At 46.0% G+C, this 27,367-nt stretch overlaps 1 protein-coding gene across 1 annotated transcript in view; it reads right to left on the minus strand.

Annotated features, from left to right (window-relative positions):
* Positions 1 to 27,367, minus strand: part of ADAMTS17 (ADAM metallopeptidase with thrombospondin type 1 motif 17) — a 346,470-nt gene that overhangs the window by 231,275 nt on the left and 87,828 nt on the right. Inside the window, exon 7 of the mRNA XM_060003651.1 lies at positions 20,503 to 20,546. Within this exon, the coding sequence (XP_059859634.1) occupies positions 20,503 to 20,546 (44 nt within the window). The remainder of the gene's footprint in view (positions 1 to 20,502; positions 20,547 to 27,367) is intronic.

Here is a 27,367-nt window from a genome sequence, read left to right on the forward strand (position 1 = left end):
CTGCCAGCCTGGCCTGGATGAGAGAAGAGGACCCGGCCAGCTACTGACAGGAGAACTTGCTCTCTTCTCCGTGGACCATCTGTAATCAAATGGGCCATATTTCTAAGTGTTTCAGCAGCTGATCTCTTAGTTTAGCATTAAAAGGCCTTCTCCAGAGCTGACATCACATGATGAGTAATTTCCCGGCATGTCCAAGGCTTCCTCAGGGCTGGAGGTGTTTGGAATCACTTACTTGGCTGGTCAGGTGCCGGCTCTTCCTGAACTCACTAAGTCTTGTCCAAAAGGGTCTTCTATTGTCTGCTTTCTTCTGAGCTTTGAGTGTACATTTTCTGGCCTTAGACGCATCCATGGTTGTATTATGTAATCCTACAGTAATCCCCTGGAGACTTGAATGATGTGTAGTAATTTCTCATCATTTTTCTTCTTCTGAGCCCAAATTTGGGCTAAACACAGACACAGAAAAAATCTTTGGCATCATTCTCCTCCCTTAGTCTCTATGTTTAATTCCTGAACCTTCATTTTACTTATAACTGCGCTAGAATGTAATAGATTAACAAAAATGAATCAAGGAGATCTTAGCTCCACTTGGATTACTTTAGGAGTCAAGACTTGTTTTCCCTCAGCTGAAGTAATGAAGAAATTTACGCTCAGAATAAGATAAGCAGAAAAATCAGGTTGAGCTGGGATACCTGGCTAGAAGGCAGTTCCAGATTTCATTACAAATCTCAGAAGGTAAAAATTTCCTCAGGAGAGCCAACATAGCCCCACTGCAGCACAGGAGGCCAATCCCTCCAGGTGGGGCTCTGCCTGCAGGGCGGAGTCAGGGTGGGAGGCTTGGTTTCCCCCTGCAGCGACCTCCCCACTCCCCAACGTGCATCATCCCCCCCAAAGGCAGAGATGACATTCAAGTCCTGGGTGTGGACCATCCATGGGCTTTGGAAGCCTGGGAGAGATGAAAAGAGTGCCAGATATGTAACGAATACTCTGGTATTCCTAGACCAACATCAAGTCATACAGAGAGGTTATACACTCTCTCAGTAAGCCCGCTTTCTTCTTAATCAAAAACATGCTGGTGGGACACAGATGCTCCATTGGCTACACCCCTCTCTACTTGTTCTAGGAAACAAGAACAAGATGGCAAGGGAGGAAGAGGCCAGAGGCCAGCATGGCTGGCACAGGTGAGCGATGCCATGAGCAGTAGGAGGTGAGGTCAGGGGAGAGCTGCGGGCCATGTGTTCTGGAGGCCATTGGAGGATTGTGAGCAAGGAACTCACATGATGTGATTTGTGTTTTGAAAGTAACCCTCTGGCTGTCATGTAAGAACTTGCTGTTCAGGAGGCTGCTGTGGAGGCCTGGAGACACTGTGGGTGAGGGTGACAGAGGCCTGGACCACAGGGGGAATGGCAGGTATGGCTAAAAGAGGTCTGATTAAGAATATGTTCTGAGGTCAGAGCGGGTAGGAATTGTTGGTGGATTAGAAGTATCAGGCATCTTCTGAAACAAAAGCCATATAATGGCCAGTCAACTTCTAGAAATTGCTAATAAAAATCACAACCACCACTTCCCACAAGGAAGGCAGGGGCTGTGCCCAACGCTTTGTATTTGTTCCCATACTTAATTCTGACAACACCGACAGGTGTGCAGCAGTCCCATCACCATCCCATCAATGAGCAAGGGAAAGGTCTCACCTTGCTAAGGAGGAGAGCCAGTGCCCCAGAGCCCCTTCTTCTGCTCCCTGACCTGCCTCCTCAGCACGAGCACAGTCCCTGCATCCCCAGCTCCCTCCCACCTTCACACGCAGGCCTGTGCAAATCTGAGTGTGGAGGAGAAGGACTTCTTGGCCCAACACGGAGACTGTCTTATTGATTTCTTTTTCCAAGATGAAGACGTCTGGGGGTCCACTTTATCTCAAAATGTATGTTTGGGCTTCCCTGGTGGCGCAGTGGTTGAGAGTCTGCCTGCCAATGCAGAAGACATGGGTTCGAGCCCTGGTCTGGGAAGATCCCACTAGTTGCTGCGGAGCAACTAGAACCCGTGCACGAAAACTACTGAGCCTGCGCGTCTGGAGCCTGTGCTCCGCAACGGGGGAGGCCACGATAGTGAGAGGCCCGCGCACCACGATGAAGAGGAGCCCCTGCTCACTGCAACTAGAGAAAGCCCTCGCACAGAAACGAAGACCCAACACAGCCAAAAATAAATAAATTCATTAATTAAAAAAAAAAAAAGAATGGGCAACCTCCATTTAAAAAAAAAAAATGTACGTTTATCTTGGCAACTGGAGCCCTGTGGCAAAGGAAATGCTACAACCAGCCCATAAGGCCGGCCGCAGGGGCTCCTGCCCATCCCCTCACCCTGCCTCCCCAGGAACCCTTCCATCTAATCAGCAGCTCAGCCAAGGTGGAGAGAAGCAGGCCACTCTGCTGCTCCCGAGGCACCCCTACCGCAACCCCTGCACAGCTGTTTGGTCCCTTTTGGTTTTGTAACTCTGGGGTACAGGAGACAATGTTACAGGAGAACATTGGGGTACAGGAGCAAAGCAACTTGAGGGAGGAAGCATTCAACTGAATTACCTTTTCAAAAAACAAAAGAAAACCCACTAATCATTTTCATGGAGGAAAACCCTGGAATGCCGTGGGAAAAGGGAAAGGAGACCTGTGCTGTACAAGCAGCACCTTTAAGCAATTCGAGAAAAGGAAGGTCTAAACAGCCCTGAGATAGATGCCAGAAGATCCTCAGGGGGTGGGAAATGTAAGGGAGAAATGATATTCAGGGATACTCTCATCTGTCAGCAGTGATATGACCAAGATTCCATTTGCCAGAAAAGCCATGCCTGGAGCCTGGGCAGGAAGTAAGCGGTGCTGACGGTGGGGCTAGGAGTCTATCATGCTGCCTCGCCAGTTACTTAATGCAGCTTCTGGGCGTCTAGCTTCCCCACGCTCTCAGGTAAAGCTCCCCTTGCCCCCTCCCACACTCCACACACACACACAGAGCCAGGAGAACTAAGTCCTCCTGCTTCTCTGGTACTGCGAAGGCTTTGATCAGTAGTTCTCAAACTTGAGTGTACATCGGAATCCCCCGAGAGCTTATGAAAATACAGACTGAGCAGAGAGAACTGATGCAGAAGGGCTTGGATGGGGCTTGAGAATGTGCCTGTCTAGCACCGTCACAGGTGGTGTTGATGCTGTGGTCTGGGATCACCCTTGGAGAACCATTAGCTTCCAGCATCCCTCTTCCCAAACAGCACCATTGAGGACTTTCAGGGTCTTGTTCTGCACCTGTTGGGCAGGGGGCACTGAAACAAGACCACCACGGCCGGCGGTGATGGAGCATTTACCATGAGTTCTAGGCCCTCTACCTATAATAAATGCCTTACTTCCTTTCCACGACTACTACCCAAGTAAGAAATTACTACTATCCCCATTTTACAGATTAGGAAACTGAAATAAGAGGACAAGCAAACTGCCCAGGGTTCTACTGTGAGCAGCAGAGCTGGGATTTGAACCAGGCAGAGGAAAACTAGAGGCTGTGCTGGAAACCTCCACTCCCTCTGCCCCTCTTAACAACCAGTACTAAGTTCATGGAAAATCTGATGAGGTGGCAGAACATTTGGGGCAAGTCTGATTCCTTGGCTGACAGTCAATATCCTAATTATCACAAATGTCCACAGTCCCCAGCGACTGACTCAATTACCATCCCTAACATGGGTCAGCTGTTAGAGTCCTACAGGCTCAAATGGAGAGAACATAGGAAGTAACTCAGAAACCCACATTGTCACAGCTTTTTGTACAAAAGTAAATTTTAAGATGTTTACACAACATCGATATTCATGTCACTGTGCTTTTTTTGTTGTTGTTAATTAACAAACCATAACAAGCAAATCAAGGACCCTAGCCACAACCACATAAGGCAGCGGTTCTCCGAGCATGGTCCCCAGACCAAGCGTCAGCATCACCCAGCCCTCCACAGACCCACTGAATCCAAAGCCTGGGGGTGAGGCCCAGCCATCTGCATTCTAAGGAGACACCCTAGTGATTCCCATGCATGCTAATCTAAGAAGCCTATCTGACTTGGTTCCATACAGTTTATATGCACCCTCTTTAAATCTTTATTATATAAAAATATCAACTGCCTGTCCCATGCTCCAACCCCTCCTTCTCCAAGAACTGAGCCAAACCTGGCTCTGTCACAGGAGGGAACTTTGTGGTTGGATGCCTGGATCCCAGCTCCAATTCCTCTCTTCTTCTCTGCAGACAATGTGGGATAAGCTCACTTCGGTGGCTCTTGTTACCACCAGACTCAAATTCAAACTTGCGAGCCAGACTCCCCAGGGCCCCCAGGCCTCCAAAACTCTGCCCTAGAGTCACATTACCCCTTCCAGCACAAGCATAAGGTGGGTGCCAGGTCAGCCCACATTTGCTCACTGTGCAACTTTGGGCAACTCTGCCTTGGTTTTTCCATCTGTAAATTGGAAGCTATACCTTCCACACAAGGCCCCAGCAAAGCATCTGGCAAGTGGGAGGCCCTCAATAAACATCAGGCCCCCTACCCTCAGCCTCTACCTTCTGCCTCCCTGTCTTTGCTCACACTGAGACTGGAGAGGCCTGGAGAGCCTTCACCCCAACCTGCTGCTGAATCCCCACCCCAGCGCCTTTCCCAGAAGACCCACACAATGACAGGATGGGGGTGGCTGGGCATAATGTCCTGTGGCCACCGAAAGGAAGCAGAGACAAGATGTACAGAGCAGTCACCCTGCACTATGGTTTCCACAGGCATTTTTTCAGAGCAGGACTGCAGGGGGATGTTGATATCTCATACAAACAGGGAAACTGAGAACTGATGAGTTTATTAATTGATATGCCCAAGGTCAAGTAAGTGTCAGCATGAAGACTCAAATCCAGGTCTGACTGTGGCTGAGATGCAGAGCTAGAAGTACTGTACGGGGAGTGGGCCCAGGGGACACCACACTTGTTCCCACTGGGGAACAGCTGTCCACCCTGGCTGCTTACCCTGGGGACCCTTCGTTGGCTTTCAGAGATTCATACTGACGACAGAGTTAACCTCAGCACTTCTAGAAGCCCTGGCCTGCCAAAGGCATTACAGGTGAAGAGTCTGATTTCCAAGCCACCCTCAGAGCAAAGTCTTCAGCCACTCAAGCTGAAATGTAAAGTCCCGCCCCATCAGCTTCCTATCCCCCTTCTCTGCTTTGTTTCTCCACTTTATCACTTTATCCCTACTCTGGAGTTTACTTACTGATAGTACATATCCATCCCCTCCACTAGAATGTCAGTTCCACAAAAACAGGGACATTTATTTTGTATATTATGCATCCCCAGGGCTGGAGCAGTGCCTGGCCCACAGTAGGTTCTCAAAGAATACTTACGAGTATGAATGCTGAAAAAGCAAGATATAGGAGAGGACAGAGATCCATTCTGCAAATAGTACATATGATAAAGACAATGAAAAGAAGAAAATACTGGGTAAAAATAATAATGGGTGATATATACTTGCAGAAAGAGAAAAATGAATGGGCACAGATCTGGCAGGAGGAGAGGTGGGAGTTAAACTCTCAGGCTTTACAGTGAGTGAGTTCAAGGCCAGCTGTCACTAATTAACAGTATAATTTCAGACAAGAAATGTATCCTTTTGGAGACTCAGTTTCCCATCTGCTAACAGGAATAATAGCTCTCTTAGAACGTTATTGAAAGGCAAGATATAGTTAGGAGAGAAGTACAGGTAAGAAAACAAAAGACTGAAACTGAACTGTCCTGGGTCAAATGCTGGCTCTACCTCTTACAAGCTATGTGGCTTCAGGCAAGTTATTTACCTCTCTGTACCTCAGCTTCCCCGCATGTGAAGTGGGGATTACAGCAGCACTTCCTAATAGAAATGTGAGGATTACATGAATTAAAAACATGAAGTATCTGACACAGGAGTTCTCAACAAATGGGAGCTGCTCTCAGCATCACCTCCATCACCACCCAGGATGACAGGACAAAGAGCAGCACTGGTACCGTCCATCAAGCAGGGAAGGTGGAGGGCACAGCAGAAGGCTCTGCTGGAAGCAAAGCTCTTCAACTTTCTGAGGCTAAGTTCTAAGAAGGCCTGGATCTTGGCACCACCCCCAGGCCTGTGAGATGTTACACTGCATTGACACCTGCTGTGGACTGCATGTTTGTGTCCCCCAAATTCATTTGTTAAAGCCCTAAACCCCAAATGTGATAGTATTAGGGAGGTAATCTGATTTAGATGCATCATGGGGTGAGGCCCCACATGAGGACACAACAGTCATCCTTAAAAGAAAAGGAAGAGAGACCAGAGCTCACTTGCCCTCCACCACAAGGACAGAGCAGTCGTCTGCACGCCAGGAAGAGGGTCCTCACCAGACACTGAGTTGACTGGCACCTTGATCTGGGACTTCCAGCCTCCAGAACTGTGAGAAATAAATGTCTGTTGTTGAAGCTTCCCATCTGTGGTACTTCCTTATAGCAGCCCGAGCTGAGGAAAATGATGCCCTTGACCAACAGAAGATGTAAGGAGGCAGAGAAGCAAGAAGAGGCCACCCCTTGTGCAAGTGAGTGGAGAAGGGGGCCTCTCAAGCGCTGAAGAAGGGAGCCTGGAGAAGTGCTCCAAAACCACAGAAGCTGGCCCCTTGGCCACCCGTGGACATCTACCAAGCTATCAGGTTCCTTGGCCTGCTTAGTGCTATGGAAGTGAGGGCCAGGGCACTGCAGAGAGAAAAGGCTGATGCAGCTAGGAAGAGGGTGGACAAGGACACATCGCCTTCGTGTAGTTGACTTGACAAGAAGTCAAACGTGAATCCCATCAGAGCCTTACAACCTTCCAGCAGGGAAGCAGTAAACCCTCTGGTGAAATGAGCCCCACCCTCAGGATCGCCCCCTTCTGGCCAATGACGGAGGGGGTGGTCTCCAGGCTAAAGCTGACACTGGGCATCTCTCTAGTGCTCAATCACAGCAAAACCAGAGCATGCCCAACACCAAAGTTCAAGGCCATCCAGGATCATCAGTGAGCCTGCTCCCCTCACACTGGGGTCAAGAAAATGCTGAGGGTGGGTGGTCCAGTTGTTACAGAACTCCTCATGTGCCTACCCGCTGCCTGGGAGACACATGAGGGGCTCTGGGCTCCACCTCACACCCAGGACTGGCGCTGGGCCCCTGATCAAGGCTAAGAAGCTGCTGGTCCATATCTAGACCACATCTGTGCAGCAGAGCTGTGCAGTACCTGTGAGTTCCCCATCCTCAGCACTATTCTCAAGGAGAGGCAATCTTTGGGCCTCTTTTCCCTCCTCAGTCCTAAATATCTTCAATAATGAAAGGAATTTCCCTCAAGATTCCAGAGAAGTCTGAAGGGTCACAGAACATGCCACCTCAAAATGTGCCACTTTGGCACAAGGATTATTTTGAGCTGGAGACAATTGAGAATATACAGGTACAAAAAAGCTCTCTGCCCTCGCCTCATCTGCCTAAAAGCAGGTCATAAGTTTGTAAAGGTGTCCCCCCATGCCCTCTCTACAGAAGTTAATCACTGGAGATAACCCTAGACCCTTATCAGCCGAGAGATGGCACCAGAGGACTCTAACAAACCTTGCTTTATGTAGTCCTTATGTATCATTAGGTCTCCCACATATATACTTTCTTACAATTTGCCACCCGAGAAACTCAAAGTCCTTTTCCTTTGTCCATTTACTTCTTTAAAATTTACTGTTCTTTTTCAAAAAATTTCACAATTTGTATGGAAACACAAAAGACCTCGAATAGCCAAAGCAATCTTGAGAATGAAAAATGGAGCTGGAGGAATCAGGCTCCCTGACTTCAGACTATACTACAAAGCTACAGTAATCAAGACAGTATGGTACTGGCACAAAAACAGACATATAGATCAATGGAACAGGATAGAAAGCCCAGAGATAAACCCACACACATATGGTCACCTTATTTTTGATAAAGGAGGCAAAAATATACAGTGGAGAAAAGGCAGCCTCTTCAGTAAGTGGTGCTAGGAAAACTGGACAGGTACATGTAAAAGTATGAGATTAGATCACTCCCTAACATCATACACAAAAATAAGCTCAAAATGGATTAAAAACCTAAATGTAAGGCCTGAAACTATCAAACTCTTAGAGGAAAACATAGGCAGAACACTCTATGACATAAATCACAGCAAGATCCTTTTTGACCCAACTCCTAGAGAAATGGAAATAAAAACAAAAATAAACAAATGGAACCTAATGAAACTTAAAAGCTTTTGCACAGCAAAGGAAACCATAAACAAGACCAAAAGACAACCCTCAGAATGGGAGATAATATTTGCAAATGAAGCAACTGACAAAGGATTAATCTCCAAAATTTACAAGCAGCTCATGCAGCTCAATAACAAAAAAACAAAAAACCCAATCCAAAAATGGGCAGAAGACCTAAATAGACATTTCTCCAAAGAAGACATACAGATTGCCAACAAACAGATGAAAGAATGCTCAACATCATTAATCATCAGAGAAATGCAAATCAAAACTACAATGAGATATCATCTCACACCAGTCAGAATGGCCATCATCAAAAAATCTAGAAACAATAAATGCTGGACAGGTTGTGGAGAAAAGGGAACACTCTTGCACTGCTGGTGGGAATCTTAATTGATACAGCCACTATGGAGAACAGTATGAAGGTTCCCTAAAAAACTACAAATAGAACTACCATATGACCCAGCAATCCCACTACTGTGCATATACCCTGAGAAAACCTTAATTCAAAAAGAGTCATGTACCAAAATGTTCATTGCAGCTCTATTTACAATAGCCAGGAGATGGAAGCAACCTAAGTGCCCATCATCGGATAAATGGATAAAGAAGATGTGGCACATATATACAATGGAATATTACTCAGCCATAAAAAGAAATGAAATTGAGTTATTTGTAGTGAGGTGGATGGACCTAGAGTCTGTCATACAGAGTGAAGTAAGTCCAAAAGAGAAAAACAAATACCCTATGCCAACAAATATATATGGAATCTAAGTAAAAAAAAAAAAGGTCATGAAGAACCTAGGGGTAAGAAGGGAATAAAGACACAGACCTACTAGAGAATGGACTTGAGGATATGGGGAGGGGAAGGGTAGGCTGTGACAAAGTGAGAGAGTAGCATGGACCTATATACACTACTAAATGTAAAATAGATAGCTAGTAAAATAGATAGCAGCCGCATAGCACAGGGAGATCAGCTCATGCTTTGTGACCACCTAGAGGGGTGGGATAGCGAGGGTGGGAGGGAGGCTCAAGAGGGAGGGGATATGGGGTTATATGTATATGTACAGCTGATTCACTTTGTTATAAAGCAGAAACTAACACACCATTGTAAAGCAATTATACTCCAATAAAGATGTTAAAAAAAAACTTATATTTGGAGACAGCATAATAAATACTTATGAATGTAGGTCATTTGACAGCCAAAAAAAAAAAAATTTACTGTTCTTTTTTAAGATGCTATACAGGCCCAAGTTCTAAACACCCCTTAAAGTTACTCCCCACTGGGTGTTCCCACGTGTATGCATGATGCATGCATTAGTCAACCTGTGTTTGCTTTTCAGTTGTTAATTTGTCCTTTGTCAGTCTAATTTAAAGGGCCCCAGCTAATGTACATAAGATGGGTAGAAGAAAATAAGAGTTGAGTTTTCCTCCCCTCCAAGTCCAAGACTGCTTTTTAATTCTTCACTAGAAACTTAACAAGATTCTGGGCCCTGCTCCTTGTTCCACCAGGCCCCGTGGGTCACCTGCCAAAGCTGTTCTTTCAGCCTGAACGTGGAGATGGTGCTGCCGTCCTCTCAGTCCCCGCAGAGATGAAGTCTTCGCTGCCTTGAGACCTTAAAGTACCTCAAGGGTAGGGTCTTATATTCAACTCAGCCTTCGGCGTTTCTGATATTGGAGGTAAGTGCTGTCGCAAACAAAACTTCAAATCTCAGTGTCTTCAGACGCTTTATTTCTCACTCACATAACATCCAATGTTTCAGGGCCTGAGGATGCTGGCTCCTGGTCGGGCCTTAGCCAGTCAACCAATAGAGGAAGAGCCTCAAGCACCATTTCACAGGAGGTTTGTAGGGGCCAGGCCTGGAAATAGTGCACATCACTTCTATTCCCATTCCAGTGGACAAAGCAGTCACTTTTGCCACACCTAATGCCAGGACGGTAGGGAAATTTAATCATCCAGGAAGAAAAAAAATAGGCGTGGGTATCAGTTAGCAGTCTTTCCATAACACCCTGGACTGTGTCAGCAACATGTGCTAAACACAGCTGAGCCCTTCCTGTCCATGACGTAGTGTTCTCCTCACCATAACTCAGCCCTTCCTGACCATGACTCAGTGTTCTCCTTACCATGATTCAGCCCTTGTTCACCATGACTCAGCCCTTCCTCACCATGACTCAGCCCTTCCTCACCATCACTAAGCCCTTCCTCACCATCACTAAGCCCCATCCTGACCATGACTTATCCCTTCCTCACCATGACTCAGTGCTCTCCTAACCATGACTCAGCCCTTCCTGATGAACTCAGCACTTCCTCACCATGACTCAGCCCTTCCTGATGAACTCAGCACTTCCTCACCATGACTCAGCCCCTTCCTGACCATGACTCAGCCCTTTCCTGTACTTCCCCCACAACAGTACTTGTCAGTAACTTCTCATCCAAGTTGTCTATGCCAATAATTCCAAAGGCATTTGGAACCCAAACCCAAAATAACAGCCAGGCCAATATCTGGTCTCTGTGCAACAGAACAGACCAATAGATTGGTCTGACATACCTCCTCTCTCCTTCCTAAAGCACTCCTGTCTCTTAAGCTGCATATTTGTAGAAACTGAGGTTAAAAACTCAGAAACAACCTTCACATGGGAGAGCTGGGGGTTCTTCAATTTAATGAGCTCACAGACACCACAGAATCCCAGTGAACTGCCTGAAGTATGCAAGCAGCAAACATTCTCCCCTAAATTGCATTTCTACCTCCAGAGGGTCACACACGTTGTGTCCCTGTGGTTACTTCTGAGCATCACATGACTTGAGTGTGACCAACCCTAGCTCTGTATACCATGAGTGCAACAACTGAGCAGTCATTGGGAAAGTGAACTCTTGGCTTGACTCTAAAGTGATGATTTTAATGCCAGACGTAGATGAGAATGGCCCAAGGTCCAAAAATATCAGCAGTAACTTCACTAAGTCTCAGTGCCTGCAAGGTCCAATCTGGCTCTGCAATCTAAGCCAAAGAAGCACAGCCTAACAACCAAAAAGGGCCTCCTAATCCCTACTTGCATCTCTCTGAGAACATCAGAAAGGGCCGTCTAATTCAACCCACCAGCAACATTTCTTCATATGCCCTCTTCTCTCCTCACTCTCTCTCCACACCCAGAGACTCGCCCTCTCCCAGCCTTCCTTTCCTCCCTCCTTTCCTGCTCTGCCCCCCACACCACTCCAGGGCCCTGCAGCTCTTGCAGCACCTCACTGCCACCCGGCCTCCCAGGGAGGGAAGCAAGAGGACCCCCTTCTCTGGAAATTGTACTTTTTCTCTCATCTTCACCATTTTTCTTGGAAGAAATCTTTGAGAAGAGGTACTATTGAATAAAAGTAATTACTTTGCTTCCTTGGTCATAGCATTTAAAAAAAAATCGTGGTAAAGTATATACAACATACAATTTACCATTTTAACCATTTTTAAGTGTACAGTTTAACGGCATTAAATACGTTCACATTGTTGTGCAACCATCACCACCATCCACCTTCAGAGCTTTTTCATCTTCCCAAACTGAACCTCTGTATCCATTAAACACTAACTCTTCATTATTCCTCCCCTCCAGCCCCTGGCATCCACTAATCTATTTTCTGTCTCTATGAATTTGACTCCTCAGGGACTTTAGGTGGAATTACACAGTACTTGTCTTTTTGTGACTGGCTTATTTCATTTAGCATAACATCTTCAAGTTTTACCCATATCTCAGAATTCCTTTCTTTTTTAAGGCTGAATATTATTCTGTGTATATATAAAAGGACACTTGGGTTGCTTCCACCTTTTGGCTATTGTGAATAATGCTGTTATGAACACAGGTGTACAAATATCTGTTCAAGTTCCGTTTTGTTGGGGTAGATACCTAGAAGTGGAATTCCTGGATCTTATTTCTTGAGGACTCACCATACTCTTTTCCATAGTGGGTGCACCATTTTACATTCCCACCAGCAGTATACAAGTGTTCCCGTCTCTTCACATCCTCACCAATACTTGTTATTTTCTGCAAGCTTTTTGTTGTTATTGTTGACAATATCCGTCCTAAGGGATGCAATTGATCATCTCATTTAACCTTCACAATAACTCTGGGTATCATTATCCCCATTTTACAGAGAAAACAGAGCCAGAGATATCAGGGGACTCACACAGGACAGTGGTGGTAGCAGGATCTGAACCCCGGTCTCCCCACAGAGACAATGCTCAGACTCCTGGCCTGAGCCAAGCCACAGTCCAAGGAGATTCAGCGTTCACTGTGCAGAGGAGGGGCTGCAGGTGGTGAACGGGAACCACCCTGAGGGCCACTGGAAAGGAAGCCATGGTGGGGGCACTTCTCTGGCTCAGGGCCCTTGCCAGCCAGGGCAGCACCCACTGCAGAGGAGCCTGGCCCCTCACTTCTCCTGCCCACTCCTCCTGATCTCAGCGAGAGGCTGCCCAAAGGCTCCAGAGGGCTTTGGGACTCACAATTACATAGAAGGCATCTCAGAAAGGTCTGGTTTCCCATTTGTGACTCTACTCCCCCACATTTCCCCCAGGCCGGGAGGGGTTTTGTGTTTCTAGCAAATTGCCTCAGCATCACATGAGTGAGTAAGAGCTGTCCGGCAAGGCAGAGAGGCTCCCACTTCTCTCCATGCTAATGATAAAGTGCTCTTGGGCCATGAGGGTGGAAGCATCAGGGAACAACAGAGACACAGTCCTTCTGCTGATGTCATGCCGAGGCCTGCGCTAAACGAGAGGGCGGTGGTCTGTGGCCCGATACCGATGTCACTGACATCTCCCGCAGGTTAGGGACCACCTAACTGGAAGGGCATCTGCTTCAGAGTTGCCTCCGTTGGCAACCCAAGCACAGAACCCACAATGGTGCAACCCAGCGGCCTCCAGAAGGAAACTCTCCCACAAGCCACCCACTTGCCTACCTGAAGGTAGGAGGGGGCTCTACAGCCTACATCTGAAGGGCCATAGCTGGAAACCCTGCAGAGGTCAGTTCCTTCTTGCTCAGCTCTCTTGCTCTCCATCTCAAAAGGCATTCAAGCATCACCAAGTGTTCTGTGGTCTCCCATGTAGTGCCAGAACAAAGGTATCCCACGCAAAAACATACCCGCATATTTTCACCATTTTTAAACGTACTTCAGCCATTATGTAACCTTAGTCATGACCCTGGCATGAGGAAGAAGAAAAGTTGAACTTGGTCCCCTGGGGCCACTGGTTTCAGTATGGACTTTCTGCTGAGCCCCAAACAGATATCCTGCCCTGGTTCTTGTTGTGTTGTCCCTTCTCCGGAGGGCTCCCTTCTGGGGAACTTACAGGAACAAAGAAAGCCCTCCAGACTTTAAGGTACAGAGACTGTAAACACCACACACTTCCATGTGCAGACATGCACCTAAGCATGTGTATATGTACATATGTAATGTGCATACACATACACACTCACATTTTTATTCACCACGGTCACTATCTTCAAGCCAAACCATAGGACAGCCATACAGGGTGACCAGGAGGAAACTCCACGTGGCCACCCCTTTCTTGCCCTCACTTTTTTTCCCTCAGGCAACAGCAGCTCCTACAAAGGGTCTTTTAAAAGACCATCTCCAACATCCAGACAGGACTTAATTGGCATTTTTCATTAAATACTCTTTACCTACGTTTAAGGCCTAACAGTGAGAGAAAAAGTTAGTTTACTCAAGTACACTCAGCCCTTCCATCCACAGTTGATTGACTCTGCAGATGCAGAACCTGAGGATACACAGGGCTGAGTGTACTAGGCCACTTTATATAAGGGACTTGAGCATCCGCGGATTTTGGTATCCACGGGGGTCCTGGAAACAATCCCACAGATACCGAGGAAAGACTGTATATACTTTTTAGCTTTCACAGTAACTCTATTTCCTGACTCTCTTAAGGGAATGACCTATTTTTTTTATTGTATGATGAGGAAGGCAGCAGCACTTGCCCAAACAGTCTGAACCCCTGATTGCTAGGTGCATGCATATTTTATTCCCAAAATTAAAATTGTTCATAAAACCTCTCAAAAATCACAGAATGGTCTAGAGCATTATTATAAATACCAATATAACTTCTGACAAATAGATGAATTTGCTGAAGACCTCAGGTTGTCTGATTTGGGACAACTAATATGTCACTGAATGTTAAGCCTTCTCCTTTGTAAGCTTCTCAGAGTAGACACAAAAGACATGGTGTGGATAAGCCTGAAACTGAAGCAGGGTGCACCGTGCCCAACATGAGATGGGTATGAGGTAAGGAGATGGACCCCTCAGGACTTGTTCATTCAATGGGGCAGCTTCCCCTGAAGGCAATCATCTGAAACAACTTCTAACAATCTTGAAGCAAAAGTGAACCGTGACTCCTGTAAGGTCCCAAGGAATAACAAGTAAAGTAAAACGAACATATAGGAAAGCCCTCAGAAACAAAGAAACCCGAAGCTGACTAATAAAACTTGTATTTTTACCTCAAACAATATTTTTCAGCCTCATTCAGCGAATAGAACATTTGACACCTCCACAATTCAAAACCACTCTCGAAGAATGAAGACTGACCAACACCATGAAAATATAGAAGATGAATGCTCACTCTGAAGGAAATCCACAAGGGGGTGTCCACACTTTCTGGCCACAGCACTGGGATTGGAACAAGCAAATGGCCGCCCAGGGTGACCACTATAAAGGGGATAATGTACAGCCAGACAGATACATTTTGATGGGTTTTTTTTTTTGCAGTATGCGAGCCTCTCACTGTTGTGGCCTCTCCCGTTGTGGAGCACAGGCTCCGGACGCGCAGGCTCAGCGGCCATGGCTCACAGGCCTAGCCGCTCCGCGACATGTGGGATCTTCCCGGACCGGGGCACGAACCCATGTCCCCTGCATTGGCAGGCAGACTCTCAACCACTGCACCACCAGGGAAGCCCTGATGTTTGTTTTTATACATAAAACTTGGCCTTACTTTCTTGTCTGAGCCCTAAATTATGACACATTCAGTGAATAAAAACCCAGCCGAGGCAGCATTGCAACACTGTAGCCCCAGCCTCCCTCGCCTCTCACTGGCTCCCCAGCACATTTTACATCCATGGCCTCATGGAGGGCTGGCCTGAAACAGACTTCTGAAGGAGATGCTTCATTCCTGGACACACTCATCCTGTCAGTGATGCTCCCTTCGTCCCTCACAGATGGACCTGCTGCATGGAGGTCGATAGCCACATTTATGAAGTGCCCCCTGGCCCGGCCAGACCTCTCAGGGAGCTCAGCTCCAGTGCTGTGGGCCACGCAAGGAAAGGTCCTTCCACCCAAGTTCAGGGACAGCTGTGGAAAGGGACCCTCATGTCAGAGCAGCAGGGCCCCAGGACACCAACCGGGCTTGGACCCCCTTGACAGCCTCTCCCTGGCCTTCTGTGTGACACATTTCACAAGGCTGTGGAATATATCCATTTTCCTTTGTGTAGGACCATCACATCCCTCTCCTGGGGGAGGAAAAGGAAGGCTTTTCCAGTAATTAAAAACTATTATGAGACCAAGTAAGGAAAACGATAAATCCCGATAATTAAAACTAAATTCATAAAGCCTGAATTAGTCTGTCAAAAAAAAATCACCATAGCTCAGCCTGCAGCCGAGGGTAGGAGCAGGACAAACGCACCACACCCCCTGACCGTAACTGAGACGTGTCTGGTCAGCCAGGCTGTGGTTAGACATGGCTGCTCAGGCCGGCACCTCAGAGAGGCCCCGGGGTGTGGGAGGAGGAGGGCAAAGGGCCAGCAAAAGCCTCCAGAGGTCTCCAGCCTCCACGATTCCGGAAGTCGGGCACCCTTTTCTCATGTAGGAGGCTTCCTCGTTAGGATGGTGGCAGGAAAGCAGATCACACAGGATGAAGCAATTCAACAGAGGAAAAGCCCACACCCCGCAAAGGCAAGTCTGAAATGTGCACAGTGGGAACCACAGTAAGAGGGCAGCTGCTTCTGTTAGGGAAGAATGCTGTTTTCCCAGATCCTGCTGCCTTAAGAATTGCCTTAAGTTCTCCTTGTGCGTGTCTTCCCCCAAGGTGGAGATGAGCAAGACCTCTAAGCGTCACCCCTTCCCCTTCCATAGTGGCTCAAGAGGAAGGGAGGGTCTGTCTGGTGTGACTCTTTAAAAGTGTGTCCACTTGTCTGCTCAGTCAAGCCGCCAGCCAGTGTGGAGGAGCTTGGTGAGGCCTCTCTCCCACAGGAGTCAGGACCACCTTAGAATCAGGGCCAGGGAAGCCCCATCACCTGTGTCAGCAGGACCCCTGTCAAGTGCACAGAGGATGTGTCGGTTTCAAACCCGATGTCTCGGGTTTCAATCTTTACAAAAAGATCAGGGATGTAGTGGATATTGTCATTCTGAGCTGTCCAGCTTCATCCTTCCTCTGTAAAGCACCCCCTCTACAGACCCACCTTGCATGCACTCGTTGTGGGAGATGCCGCTGCCTCCCTGTGGAAGCCCAAAGGGCCAGAGCCACCCTCACTCCCACGCAGGTGGGGGTAGAAAGAGGCAGCCACGTGACTGAGAGCAAGACTCGTAACGGGGAGCCGGTGACACGGTGGCTGTGGGGCAGACAGCGCCATTCCTCTCAGCCCTGATGCAGACCACTGCCTGGGGTCCGCAGCCTTCCCCCGCTCCAGGGCTCCCTCGGGCACTAGCTGTGTTCCAACCTGGTCCTCCAGCCTCAGGGGCAGTCCCCCTTCGGATCCACGCCCTTTTTGCTTGTTTCCACAGTCAGGAATCCTGTCTGATGAGCTGGGCTAATGCAGACTGGGCAGTGTAGAGGGGAAGTATCCATATTATTCATGGAACCCCAAACTTCACCCACTACCTCAGAGATTCTTCAAATGAATCATTCAAATTTAACTTTGAAATTTACTTTAAACTACTTTTTAAAATTAAACTATTATAAAAACAGTGATTAAAACATTTACAACAGTAGGTTACCTTTGGGGGCATATCTCTGGGGGACTTGGAGGAGGCATGAGGGAACCTTCTTGGGGCTGAGAACATTCCATATCTTAATCTGAGTAGTTGTCTGAGAATACAGGCATATGATTACACAACAATGTGGGTGTACTTAATGCCACTGAACTGTCCACTAAAAAAATGATTAGGATGGTAAATTTTATGTTATATATATTTTACCACAATTTAAAAAAATAGATTAAAACAGAATTCAAAACACTCCTTTAAAACTATTTCAATAAATAAGAGATAAACTAAAAAACAAGTATAGGCATAAATTTTTAAAATCCATCAAGATTTGTACTCTTTACTATCTGTAAGTTTTATTCTAATTAAAACAACAAAGCAAACAAAAAACACTATTATATACCAAACATAAGATGTTGATAACCCCCAAGTTTTCCCAGTTTCTCAAGGTACCAGATTATCTCATTTTCTAAAAAACTCAGGGCACAGCCCTTTCTGCTAGAGTTGGATCCTGAGATTTGAAGGCAGCTGTTCAAAATCTCTTAGCATCGGCAACCACATATTTATGTGATTCAGATTATTTTTCCATTCTGTGGAATCAAAATACAAAAATAAATTGGATGCTGGAATGACAAAATTACAATGATGGATTACAGATAAGTAGTAACCAAGGTTAGGGGAAAGGGAGGGAAGGAGAGGGTGATTCTATAAGGCCAGCCCGAGGGAGCTGCTTGGAGGGGATGGACCAGTTTTGTTCCTGATTGTTAAGGTGGATGGACAAATTCACACATGTGATAAAATGTCATGGAACAATAGGTAAAAACATAACCAAAAATAAGTGCATGCAAAACCAGTGAAACCTGAGTAAGATCTGTAGTTTAGTTGACTGCATGGTGCCAATCAATTTCCTGGTTTCAGAAATCCACTATAGTTACATAAGATGTTACCATTGAAGCTGGATGATTGGTATGAGACTTCTCTGTACTATTTTGACAACTTTAAGAAATTCTATAATTATTTCAAAATATAAAGGTAAAAAAATACAGAAATAAATTGGATGAGACTGCTATAAGATTGCCATAAGCCCAGTTTTTAAATTATTTTTATCAAGTTACCCATTATTCTTACTGACTTGATAATATGTACAAGTAAATTATGACACATTAAGACAAATGTGTACTAACAAAACACCATGTAGGTTTTGTGATTGTTTTCCCCAAAAAACCGTAAGTTGAAGCCATAACCCGTAGTGTGAATGTATTTGGAGATGGGGACTTTGAAGAGGTAATTAAGATTAAATGAGGTCATAAGAGAGGGGTTCTGATCCAATATAAGTGGTATCCTTATAAAAAGAGGAGATTAGGACACAGGCATACATAGAAGGAAGACCATGTGAGGATACAGGGAGAAGATGGCCATCTACAAGCCAAGGCGAAAGGCTTCAGGAGAAATCAACCCTGCTGACACTTTAATTTTGAACAAGCCCTCAGAACTGTGAGACAATAAATTTCTGTTGTTTAAGCCTCCCAGTCTGTGGTATTTGTTATAGCCACACTAGCAGACGAATACAAGTAGTGTGGTGATGTGGTTTAGAGGAGGGAAGGATCCTTGAGAGAGCTAGCTGTCTGCACAGATATGGAAGTTACATATTCAAAAGAAAATTAAAGCTGGCTCTAAATCACATGAAAGAAAACCAGGTCATTAGATGCACACTACTCAAAAATACTGCAGTTCCTTCATCTGCATTCATTCGTTTATTCCTTCATTGGATCAACAGTGGCGACTCAGCCTCTCCAGCCCTGTGCCAGGCGCTGAAGGATATGACACATGGGTTAAAGCCGGACTCTGCTCTGTGTAGCACAGTCTTCCAAGGAAGATGTGCAGACAAGGGCAGTACGACGGATTCATGTCTCCGCAGGGGCAAGCATAGGGAGAGGAGGGGCAGGGAGCAGAAGCCCCTCCTGGGTGAAGTGTGGAGGCGTCAGAGCTGAGCTGTGAACACTGGGAAGAAGTAGCCAGTCCTCTGGATAGCACCGGCCTTGGCAGCCATGGCAGTGGACAGATATGGACATATACCAGTCCTCTACAGCCCCAACTAGACTCAGGCATCAGCTAACCCTCTATCAAAGCTTACTTCACATTGCATTTGCCTAGTAATTCTGTTATGGAGACAGCCCCCAAATAACGAAGCACAGATTGGTTACTTGGTTTTTAACACCTAGTTCTCAGATTTGTCTAGAGGATTGCCAAAGTATAGTATAAAAAATCATTTTGAAACTCTAAAATGGGACATAAATGCTAGCTATCATTCTACTAGATTTGGAAAGACCTTGTAAGTCACCTAGTCCACAGTGACCATTTTATGGATTATGGAGATTTACTGAACGTCACCCAGCTTGTACCTGGCAGAGCCAGAGAGAAGGCCTGGGATTACCCGCTGCCAGTACTCCACGGGAAGCACAGGTTTTTAACGTTTGAATTCCACAATAATATATATTCAATCCTATACTGTTTTCCTTCAATTTTCCTACAATTCTAAGCACATTCAATTCCAAACCTTGCTTTTGGTGGTGCAATATATCAACCTCTTAGTGAATAGAGGTTTGTGCTATAGCAGACAAAATTGGTTTCTGTTAACCAAGTGCTCTATTCCTACACTCAAAGACTGGTTCCAATTTGAAACCTATTAGAGCTCAAGAGCAAGCCAGATATAACTGAAGATAGGAGAGAAAGGAAATGGCAAGTGAAGGGGAAGGTGGGGGAGGAGGTGTAGGTAGAAGGGCAGGGGGAGAGGGAAACTGTGTTTGCCAGCACTACGTGTCAGCATCACTTCCGTTTGACCAGAAAGCGATGAGCCTGATGCCAAGGCTGTGGAAGGACACTAGTCCCACAACCCTGCAGTCACACTTCACCTCTTATGACACTTGGTGAAGCTTATGTCTCATGACAATCGTGTAATTCAGCGAGGTCCCCCTCCTGCACTGGTGATCAAGAGGCTCAGAGACAAATGCAACCCAACTACAGTCACTTCGGGACAGCCTGAGGGTTCCTTCCTTTGGTTGAACTTTTCATATCTTCCTTACTAACCCTTTGTCTAGATGCCTTCTGCCATAAGCAACTACAAAACTTTTTAGGAAAGAAGAAAAGTAAAATAAAATCAGAAACCAAATTTACCAAAAAGAGGTAACAGAAAAGGCAGAGTTTGTTTGAGGATGGCTCCTTCAGACTGTGTTATCAAGTGTCCACATTATCACAGGGTATAGAGTTACTATTTTAACTCTAAACTTACCAACGGTGTCACAAGGTTCATCTTTGTGTACGCAGAAATCTGTCCTAAAAAATTTAAAAAAAAGAAAGTCAGATGTGTAGTACCTCCAAGAATGGGAGAAGAAAACATTTTCAATTAGTCTAATTAATCTTGATTACTCATCTTGCCCATAACAAAGTTATCACTTTAGTTGCCACCTGTTATAATGAAAAATAACTAGCAGCGTTTGCCAAGATTAACCACATTTCCAACTGGTAGGCCCAGTTACCCCATGTAAGATCCTCCTTTCACAGCTGAAATATTCCATAAATAACACTCAGTTGCTGGAAGGACTCCTTCCAACGCTGAAAGTTTCAGAAGATGTTTACCAAGTCATGTATCAGAGATCATTATTAGTCAATATCATCAAACTATAGTGACTTCCTAAGTTACTCTACTTGGGCAGCAACTGGTTTTTGATGCTGGAATGACCATGTATCACTTACATGAGAACACAACAAAAAAGTCTTTTCTAAAACTTATATTCTTTAAAGCTCCCTAGGATCTCCCAGGTGTGTGGCTGTGGACAAATGAAACAGCAAAGATGCTCGAAATCTGTTCCAGCCTCGGTTCTGCAAGTACAATGGCCTTCCTCTGGCCTGTGAGGTATGAAATGAGGAATCTGGGCCATTCTTTTCCAAAACCAGAGCATTCCCACTATTCTGCCCATAAGTTCCCTAGTTGGGAGCTGACCAGAGCGCTGGCTGGGGAGGTATCTTGCCCAGGACTGGGTGAGAACAGCAGTTCATCTTCTCATGGCATACCGTGGGGACTGGTAGAAAGCACCCACTCATCTGCATCTCTCTAAACACACTCCAGTGCAGTTTCAGGTTGAAAAGGTGTGTTCTGAAGGCACCTCTTCTCATTTCACTTTTAAAAAATTCTCTGGGAAGAAAAATGGGTCAGGCTGGCACTAAGCAAAGTTGTCAGTGAAAGTGGCAGGTCCTGGATGGGTCACACATCGCCTTCCCTCATGAGATAATACCTTCCCCTTTCTGACACTCCATCCCTACCTCGGCATTCAGTGTCCTCAATTCCTCTCCTACTCTCTGTCAAAAATCTATTCTCACGGAAGGATCTGATCTGCCATTCACACTGGGGACAATGACAAGAAGGTAATGTAATATCATCAGCTTTCCTTTTACCTCCACTCCAAACCACAGCACATTCTATCCTATTTGCCTCCATAATGTAACCCATGTCTAACGCCTCTCAGCACTATGTGAATGTCCATGTGAGTGGAGCAAAACCTGCTTGTTCCCAGCCCTGGCTCTGCTTCAGGCTGGCCTGAAAGTTGTCAAAGACTCTACCCACCCACTAGACCCGCAGAGGCCAGATCTGTAGGTTTAAAAGATTCCACTTGGGGTTCTGATGTACAGAATTTCCTGGTCCAGGCCACTGCCTCAGGCCAAGAAGTCTTGCCAGGCACCCTGGACATCCTGTGAGCCCAGAGGAAAGGGCAGCTGGCATGGGTGTGACAGCTTTGAAGAGGTGGCCCTGAAGCTGGCCAGAGAGACAGCTAGAAGGAGCTGGGCCAATCAACTAAGCAGCCCACATGGGTTTTGCTGACTGCGTCTCTAATTTTTTCATAATGAACGTATATATTTTGGTAATCGATTTTAAAATAATTTTAACAAAGGAAAAAGGAAGGCTTCAAGACCCTCAGGCTTTTCATAACCCCCTCCAAGATCAAGGGAGCCTCCATAGAAATGGAGATGGAATAGCCATAGGAAAATGGAAGATTCGTGCCTTGATTTTTCTGTCAAGGAGGACCTTTCAGAAGACTAATTAACAGGCAGTAGAGGGTGGCAAGGAAGACACACAGGCAGAGAAGAAAACAAACAAATAAAATTAGGGACATAAATATGTTCACTGGTCTGGTATCTAACTAACCCCAACTGAACATTCTTGATCTGACACCCTTCCCATTGGAATGTTTTGGGCGTGTCACACACACACACACACACACACACACACACACACACACACACACACACACACACACACACACACACACACACACACACACACACACACACACACACACACACACACACACACACACACACACACACACACACACACACACACACCCCAGACTGGCCTGAGATCTTGCTCCAGGGTTTCCCAGATTGAGCAACCAAAAGTGTTGAAAGCATCATCGCATTGCCTCACCTGGGCAAAGGGAGAAAGGGTGTGTGGCCATCAGTCCCACAGAAGAGAACTAAACAGACTGAACAGGGCTGCTGAGGGGACTGGCCCCAGCTCCTTCTAGCTGTCTCTCTGGCCAGCTTGGAGGAAGATGGCTAACAGGGCATTGTGTGTTCTCTCATCCCCCGGCTTCCCTGGAAGGAAATGTGTGGTCTCAAGTGATGGACGCTGCAGCGTCACCCACTGTTTCTCCTAAGGAAGTGGGAGGACATATGGTGGGCTCACCATATGTGAGTCAAGCTCAATTAGAGGCCTGGCTTGAAAGGGTCGCCAAAATTTGAATCTTCTCTCCCCTGCCTGTTCAAGGTCCTTTCTCAGAAAAAGAAAAGCAAGCCTTCTGCCTGCAGGGTCACCTTCATCTCCAGGTACCCTGGCTCCCACTGCAAACTCATGCCAAACCCACATGTTGGGGCTGCAGGGGTCAACTGGGGAATCAAAAAAAAAGGTACCAATGCAGCTCTCCAGCCTCTCAGTCTGTTCACATTCACATTCTGCTGTTTGTTCCTCAACAGAAGGAAGGCTGCGCAGATCTACAGGCCAGAGTGGGCTCCGTGGATGTGTGAGCTGTGCCATCACGCAGGCCCCTCACTCAGAAGCCTCCCATCCCCCAACCTGCTTTACCGCTCTGCTCTCAACATCTTGAAATTCTTAAGAATTTTTTAACATGGGGTCCCGAGTTTTCATTCTGCACTGGGAACCACAAGTTACATAGCTAGTCCTGTGGATAACCTATTGCCTGGCATACAGTTGGGGTTTAATGAATACTGGCTCCTTTACTAAACGACCGGCATACATTTCCAGATCACTTTCAATGTGCCCTGTCAGCTCATCAGTGGCCTTGTCTCTCCCCTGTGTTTGGAAACCCAGAAAAACGTAACACCACAGGTACCCACCAAGCTGTCACATGAGCAAGGCCAAAGGTTGAGGGAGGACCGTCCCTGGGACTGGGTGGAATTACATGGGAAGGGAAGGTGGAGGGACAGCTGGACATCCTGGTGGTCGCACTCTGGGCTGGCCATGCATGTTGCTCCAGGTGTCTCCCAGGAGAATAGACCTGGGTTTGCGGGGTAAAATTCCTGGCTTTCTGGAGGACATGTGGAGCCAAAGGCAAGGCTGTGCCAGGTGTTGAAGTCCCCTGAAGTCCAGTCTGTGCGGGTCCCATATGGCCCCCAAACTCAGTCTACTAAGAGGTCTTTGCTGGCCCTACACACGGCTGCAGCTGCTGGATATGCAGCTCCCGCCGCTCCCTGCTCAGCAGCTTCTGTTGGACGCGATGTCATGCTCACATCTTGGCAACTGGCCATCTGTATGGTTGGTGGGCGTCCAGGAGGATACACTCTCGGGCTCAGCCACAGCCCGGAAGGAAAACAAAATGAGAAGAAACCCTCACATCAGCCAGTCCCAAGACCTGAGGACGCCGGCCCCTAAACACCGTTGGCCTGTGCGGCCTCCAATTAGACCCTCAGCTTGGATTACTCTGGGAGGAAAGGACTGCTTCTCCAGAGCAGCAACTGCCTCACACCCAATTTCCCTGTGAAAACATCAGTCCATTATTATCCCAACCTAAGGAACTGCAGCTCTCAGCCTCTAATTACTAAACGATGCTTCTCAGCCAAATTGGCTTCCAGCCCCGACTCCATCACTGCCACCCCATCCTCATGGGAGGTCTTGAGTTTAACGTCTGTGAGGACCCAGAGGACAGACGGCACCAATCAGTTCAGTCCAGCAGCTCCCCACAGAAGTGAGAGGGATCAAGATGGCTCGAAATGGAGAGAGACAACACAGGGTCCTGGGCTGGCCGCAGGTGACAGAGCGGGATGGAGGCCTTCGCATTGGCTCTGCCTGCATCTGAAGAAACCTGGCTTTCCCGGGCCACAAGGCATCTGCCTCCCCAGCCTCCCCACTCAGAAACACCCGCTTGCAATCAGGACCACCCCCTTCAATGTGCTTAGTTAGAAAAGAACATTTTAAAAGTTTTTTATTGTGGTAAAATACACGTAAAATTTACCATCTTAACCATTATTAAGTTCACAGTTCTGTAGTGTTGAGTATATTCACATTGCTGTGCAACTAATCTCCAGAACTCTTTTCATCTTGCAAAAGTGAAATTCTATATCCATTAAACAGCTCCCTATTCCCTCCTCCCCACAGCTCCTGGCCACTACCATTTCTGTCTCAATGAATTTAACTTTCTAGGTATGTCATATAAGTGGGATCACAAAGGATTTGTCCTTTTATGACTGGTTTGTTTCACTCAGCAAAATGTCCTCCAGGTTCATCCACGTTGTAACTAGTGTTAGAATTTCCTTCCTTCTTAAGGCTGAATAATATTCCATTTGTATGGAAACACCACATTTCGTTTACTCATTTATCCACTGATGGACACTTGGGTTGCTTCCACATTTTATCTATTATTACTAATGCTACTATGAATATAGGTGTATGAATTTCTTCAAAATCCTTTTGGATATATACCCAGAAGTGGAGTTGCTGGATCATATGGTAGTTCTATTTTTAATTTTTGGAGGAATTGCATACTGTTTTCCACAGTGGCTGTACCATTTTACATTCCTACCAACAGGGTACAAGGGTTCCAATGTTTCCACATCCTCACCAACACTTGTTATTTTCTGTTGTTTGAGTTTTTTTAAAAACTCAGGCATCCTAATGGGTGTGAGATGTAAAGAACATTTTTATGCAAAAATATTTCCAGTATGGTAAATAAGCTGTTAGGAGACAGGAAAAAGAGAAAGGAAAATATAAAGCCTAATGGACAGCATTCTCAGGCTGAGGGTGCCTTCAGTCTCTCTGATGGCGTTTTGTAAAAAGGCTAACCCAGAAGTTTTGTCTACACTAATTTTGGTAACATCTACTGCCTCTGGAAAAAAGTTAGTCGTTCCCAAACCAAGATCACTTGCAAGTGTTTTCTCTACCCAGACAAGAAAGGAAACAGCAGGAAAGCAAAGAAGCAATACAGGGAAAATTCCCATAGGTTATTATTTTTAACAAAACACCAGAATTTATACATTTGATATAGTATTTACACAAACCACTTTCAAAGTAATAACCTTGGACGTTTAGCTGCATATTCCAAAGATGATGTTATTTAGAGCTCCTCTCTAGGAAAGGTCTTTAGTCCTCGTTTAATTATCATTTGGAAAATCAATCACATTAATTTATAGTCACATATAGATATGGTTTCCAAGGACTCCTGCCTGCCCCACAAATCAAATCCACTCTCAAAGGGTGGTAGCCATAAGACCAATACTGTAATCCTCAGTGCTTTATGGAAAGCCCCATAGGCTCCAAAAGCTATTTCAAAGTGCCTTGAGCCATGGCAGCCTCTGGCCAGTGAGTGTGGGAGCCAGAGCTGCTGGGAGAGGTGGTACCTAGGGCTTCCCAGCACTCACCAGGGTGGGCAAACCCAGATCTAAGGCAAGTACAAGGTCATGCTCACGCCTTGTCCTTGGTTCCTGGTAGACCACCAGCCAATGTTGGCAATCAGAATTATTGAATAGACTTCTCAAATGTTCCATTATACATTTAATCACATCCTGTAGAAGCAGCAAGTGTTCTCATAATGGATCAGTGAGCTACAGATCACATTTTAACCCTTTAGGGTTGGCAATTGATGAATCATCTAAAAGAGTGATGAGGCATCTAGTTGGTGTCTGATGGCGGCAATGTGCATGTTCTGGGTTTTTTTAAGAGGAGAACCCTAGGGTGCTACATTGCCTGGTACAGGGTGCCTGAAGCTGGGGTCACAGATCATCCCCAGCTACCTTCAGGATGTCATCAGGCCAGGGGCTTGTTGTTTATGGCCCAAGAGATGCAAAATAAGAGCCCTTCTGGACTCAAAACCAAAGTCTTAAACCAGATTTAACTCTTCTTAGAAGGGCAGGCTATCTTTAAGCTAAAGACATGGTAAACTGTTCCCTTTCTCTGAACTTGGAGAAAAAGAAAGCATGTAATTTTGGAAGTAGTTTCTATAAATTAAAAAAAAAAAATCTTAAAATTCAAAGTTGATATATTCATTCAAAAAAATAAAATTTTGTATTTTAACCTAATGGATTAAATTATCACAAAACATTTCCACGTATTTTCTAAAAGGGGATTTTGGTGTGAACACATAACACATTTTATTTACATCTTTGAAGTAAAACAACCAAGGAAAATCCATTTTTCTAACAGAGATTTGAGACATAGGGAAAAAATGAAATAGCCACATCTATACCTATCATGGGTTGAACTGTGTCCCCCAAAAGATACTTTCAAGTCCTAACCCCACACCCAGTCCCTGTGAATGTAATCTTATTTGGAAAGAGGGTCACTGCAGATGTAATCAAGTTAAGATGAGGTCACAAAAAAAAAAAAAAAAAAGATGAGGTCACACTGGATTAAGCTGGGCCCCAATCCAACGACTGGTGTCCTTACACGAAGAAGGAAATGTGGGCACAGGGAGAACACCATGTGACGAAGGAGGAGACTGGAGTGATGCATCTACAAGACAAGGGATGCCCAGGATTGCAGCAACCACCGGAAGTTAGGAAGAAGGCGGAAGGATCCTCCCCTCCTGAGCCTTCAGAGAGACACGGCCCTGCCCTCACCTTGATTTCAGACTCCTGGCCTCCAAAAC

This window comes from Delphinus delphis, chromosome 2, assembly GCF_949987515.2.
Source record: "Delphinus delphis chromosome 2, mDelDel1.2, whole genome shotgun sequence".
Classification (NCBI taxonomy): Eukaryota; Metazoa; Chordata; class Mammalia; order Artiodactyla; family Delphinidae; genus Delphinus; species Delphinus delphis.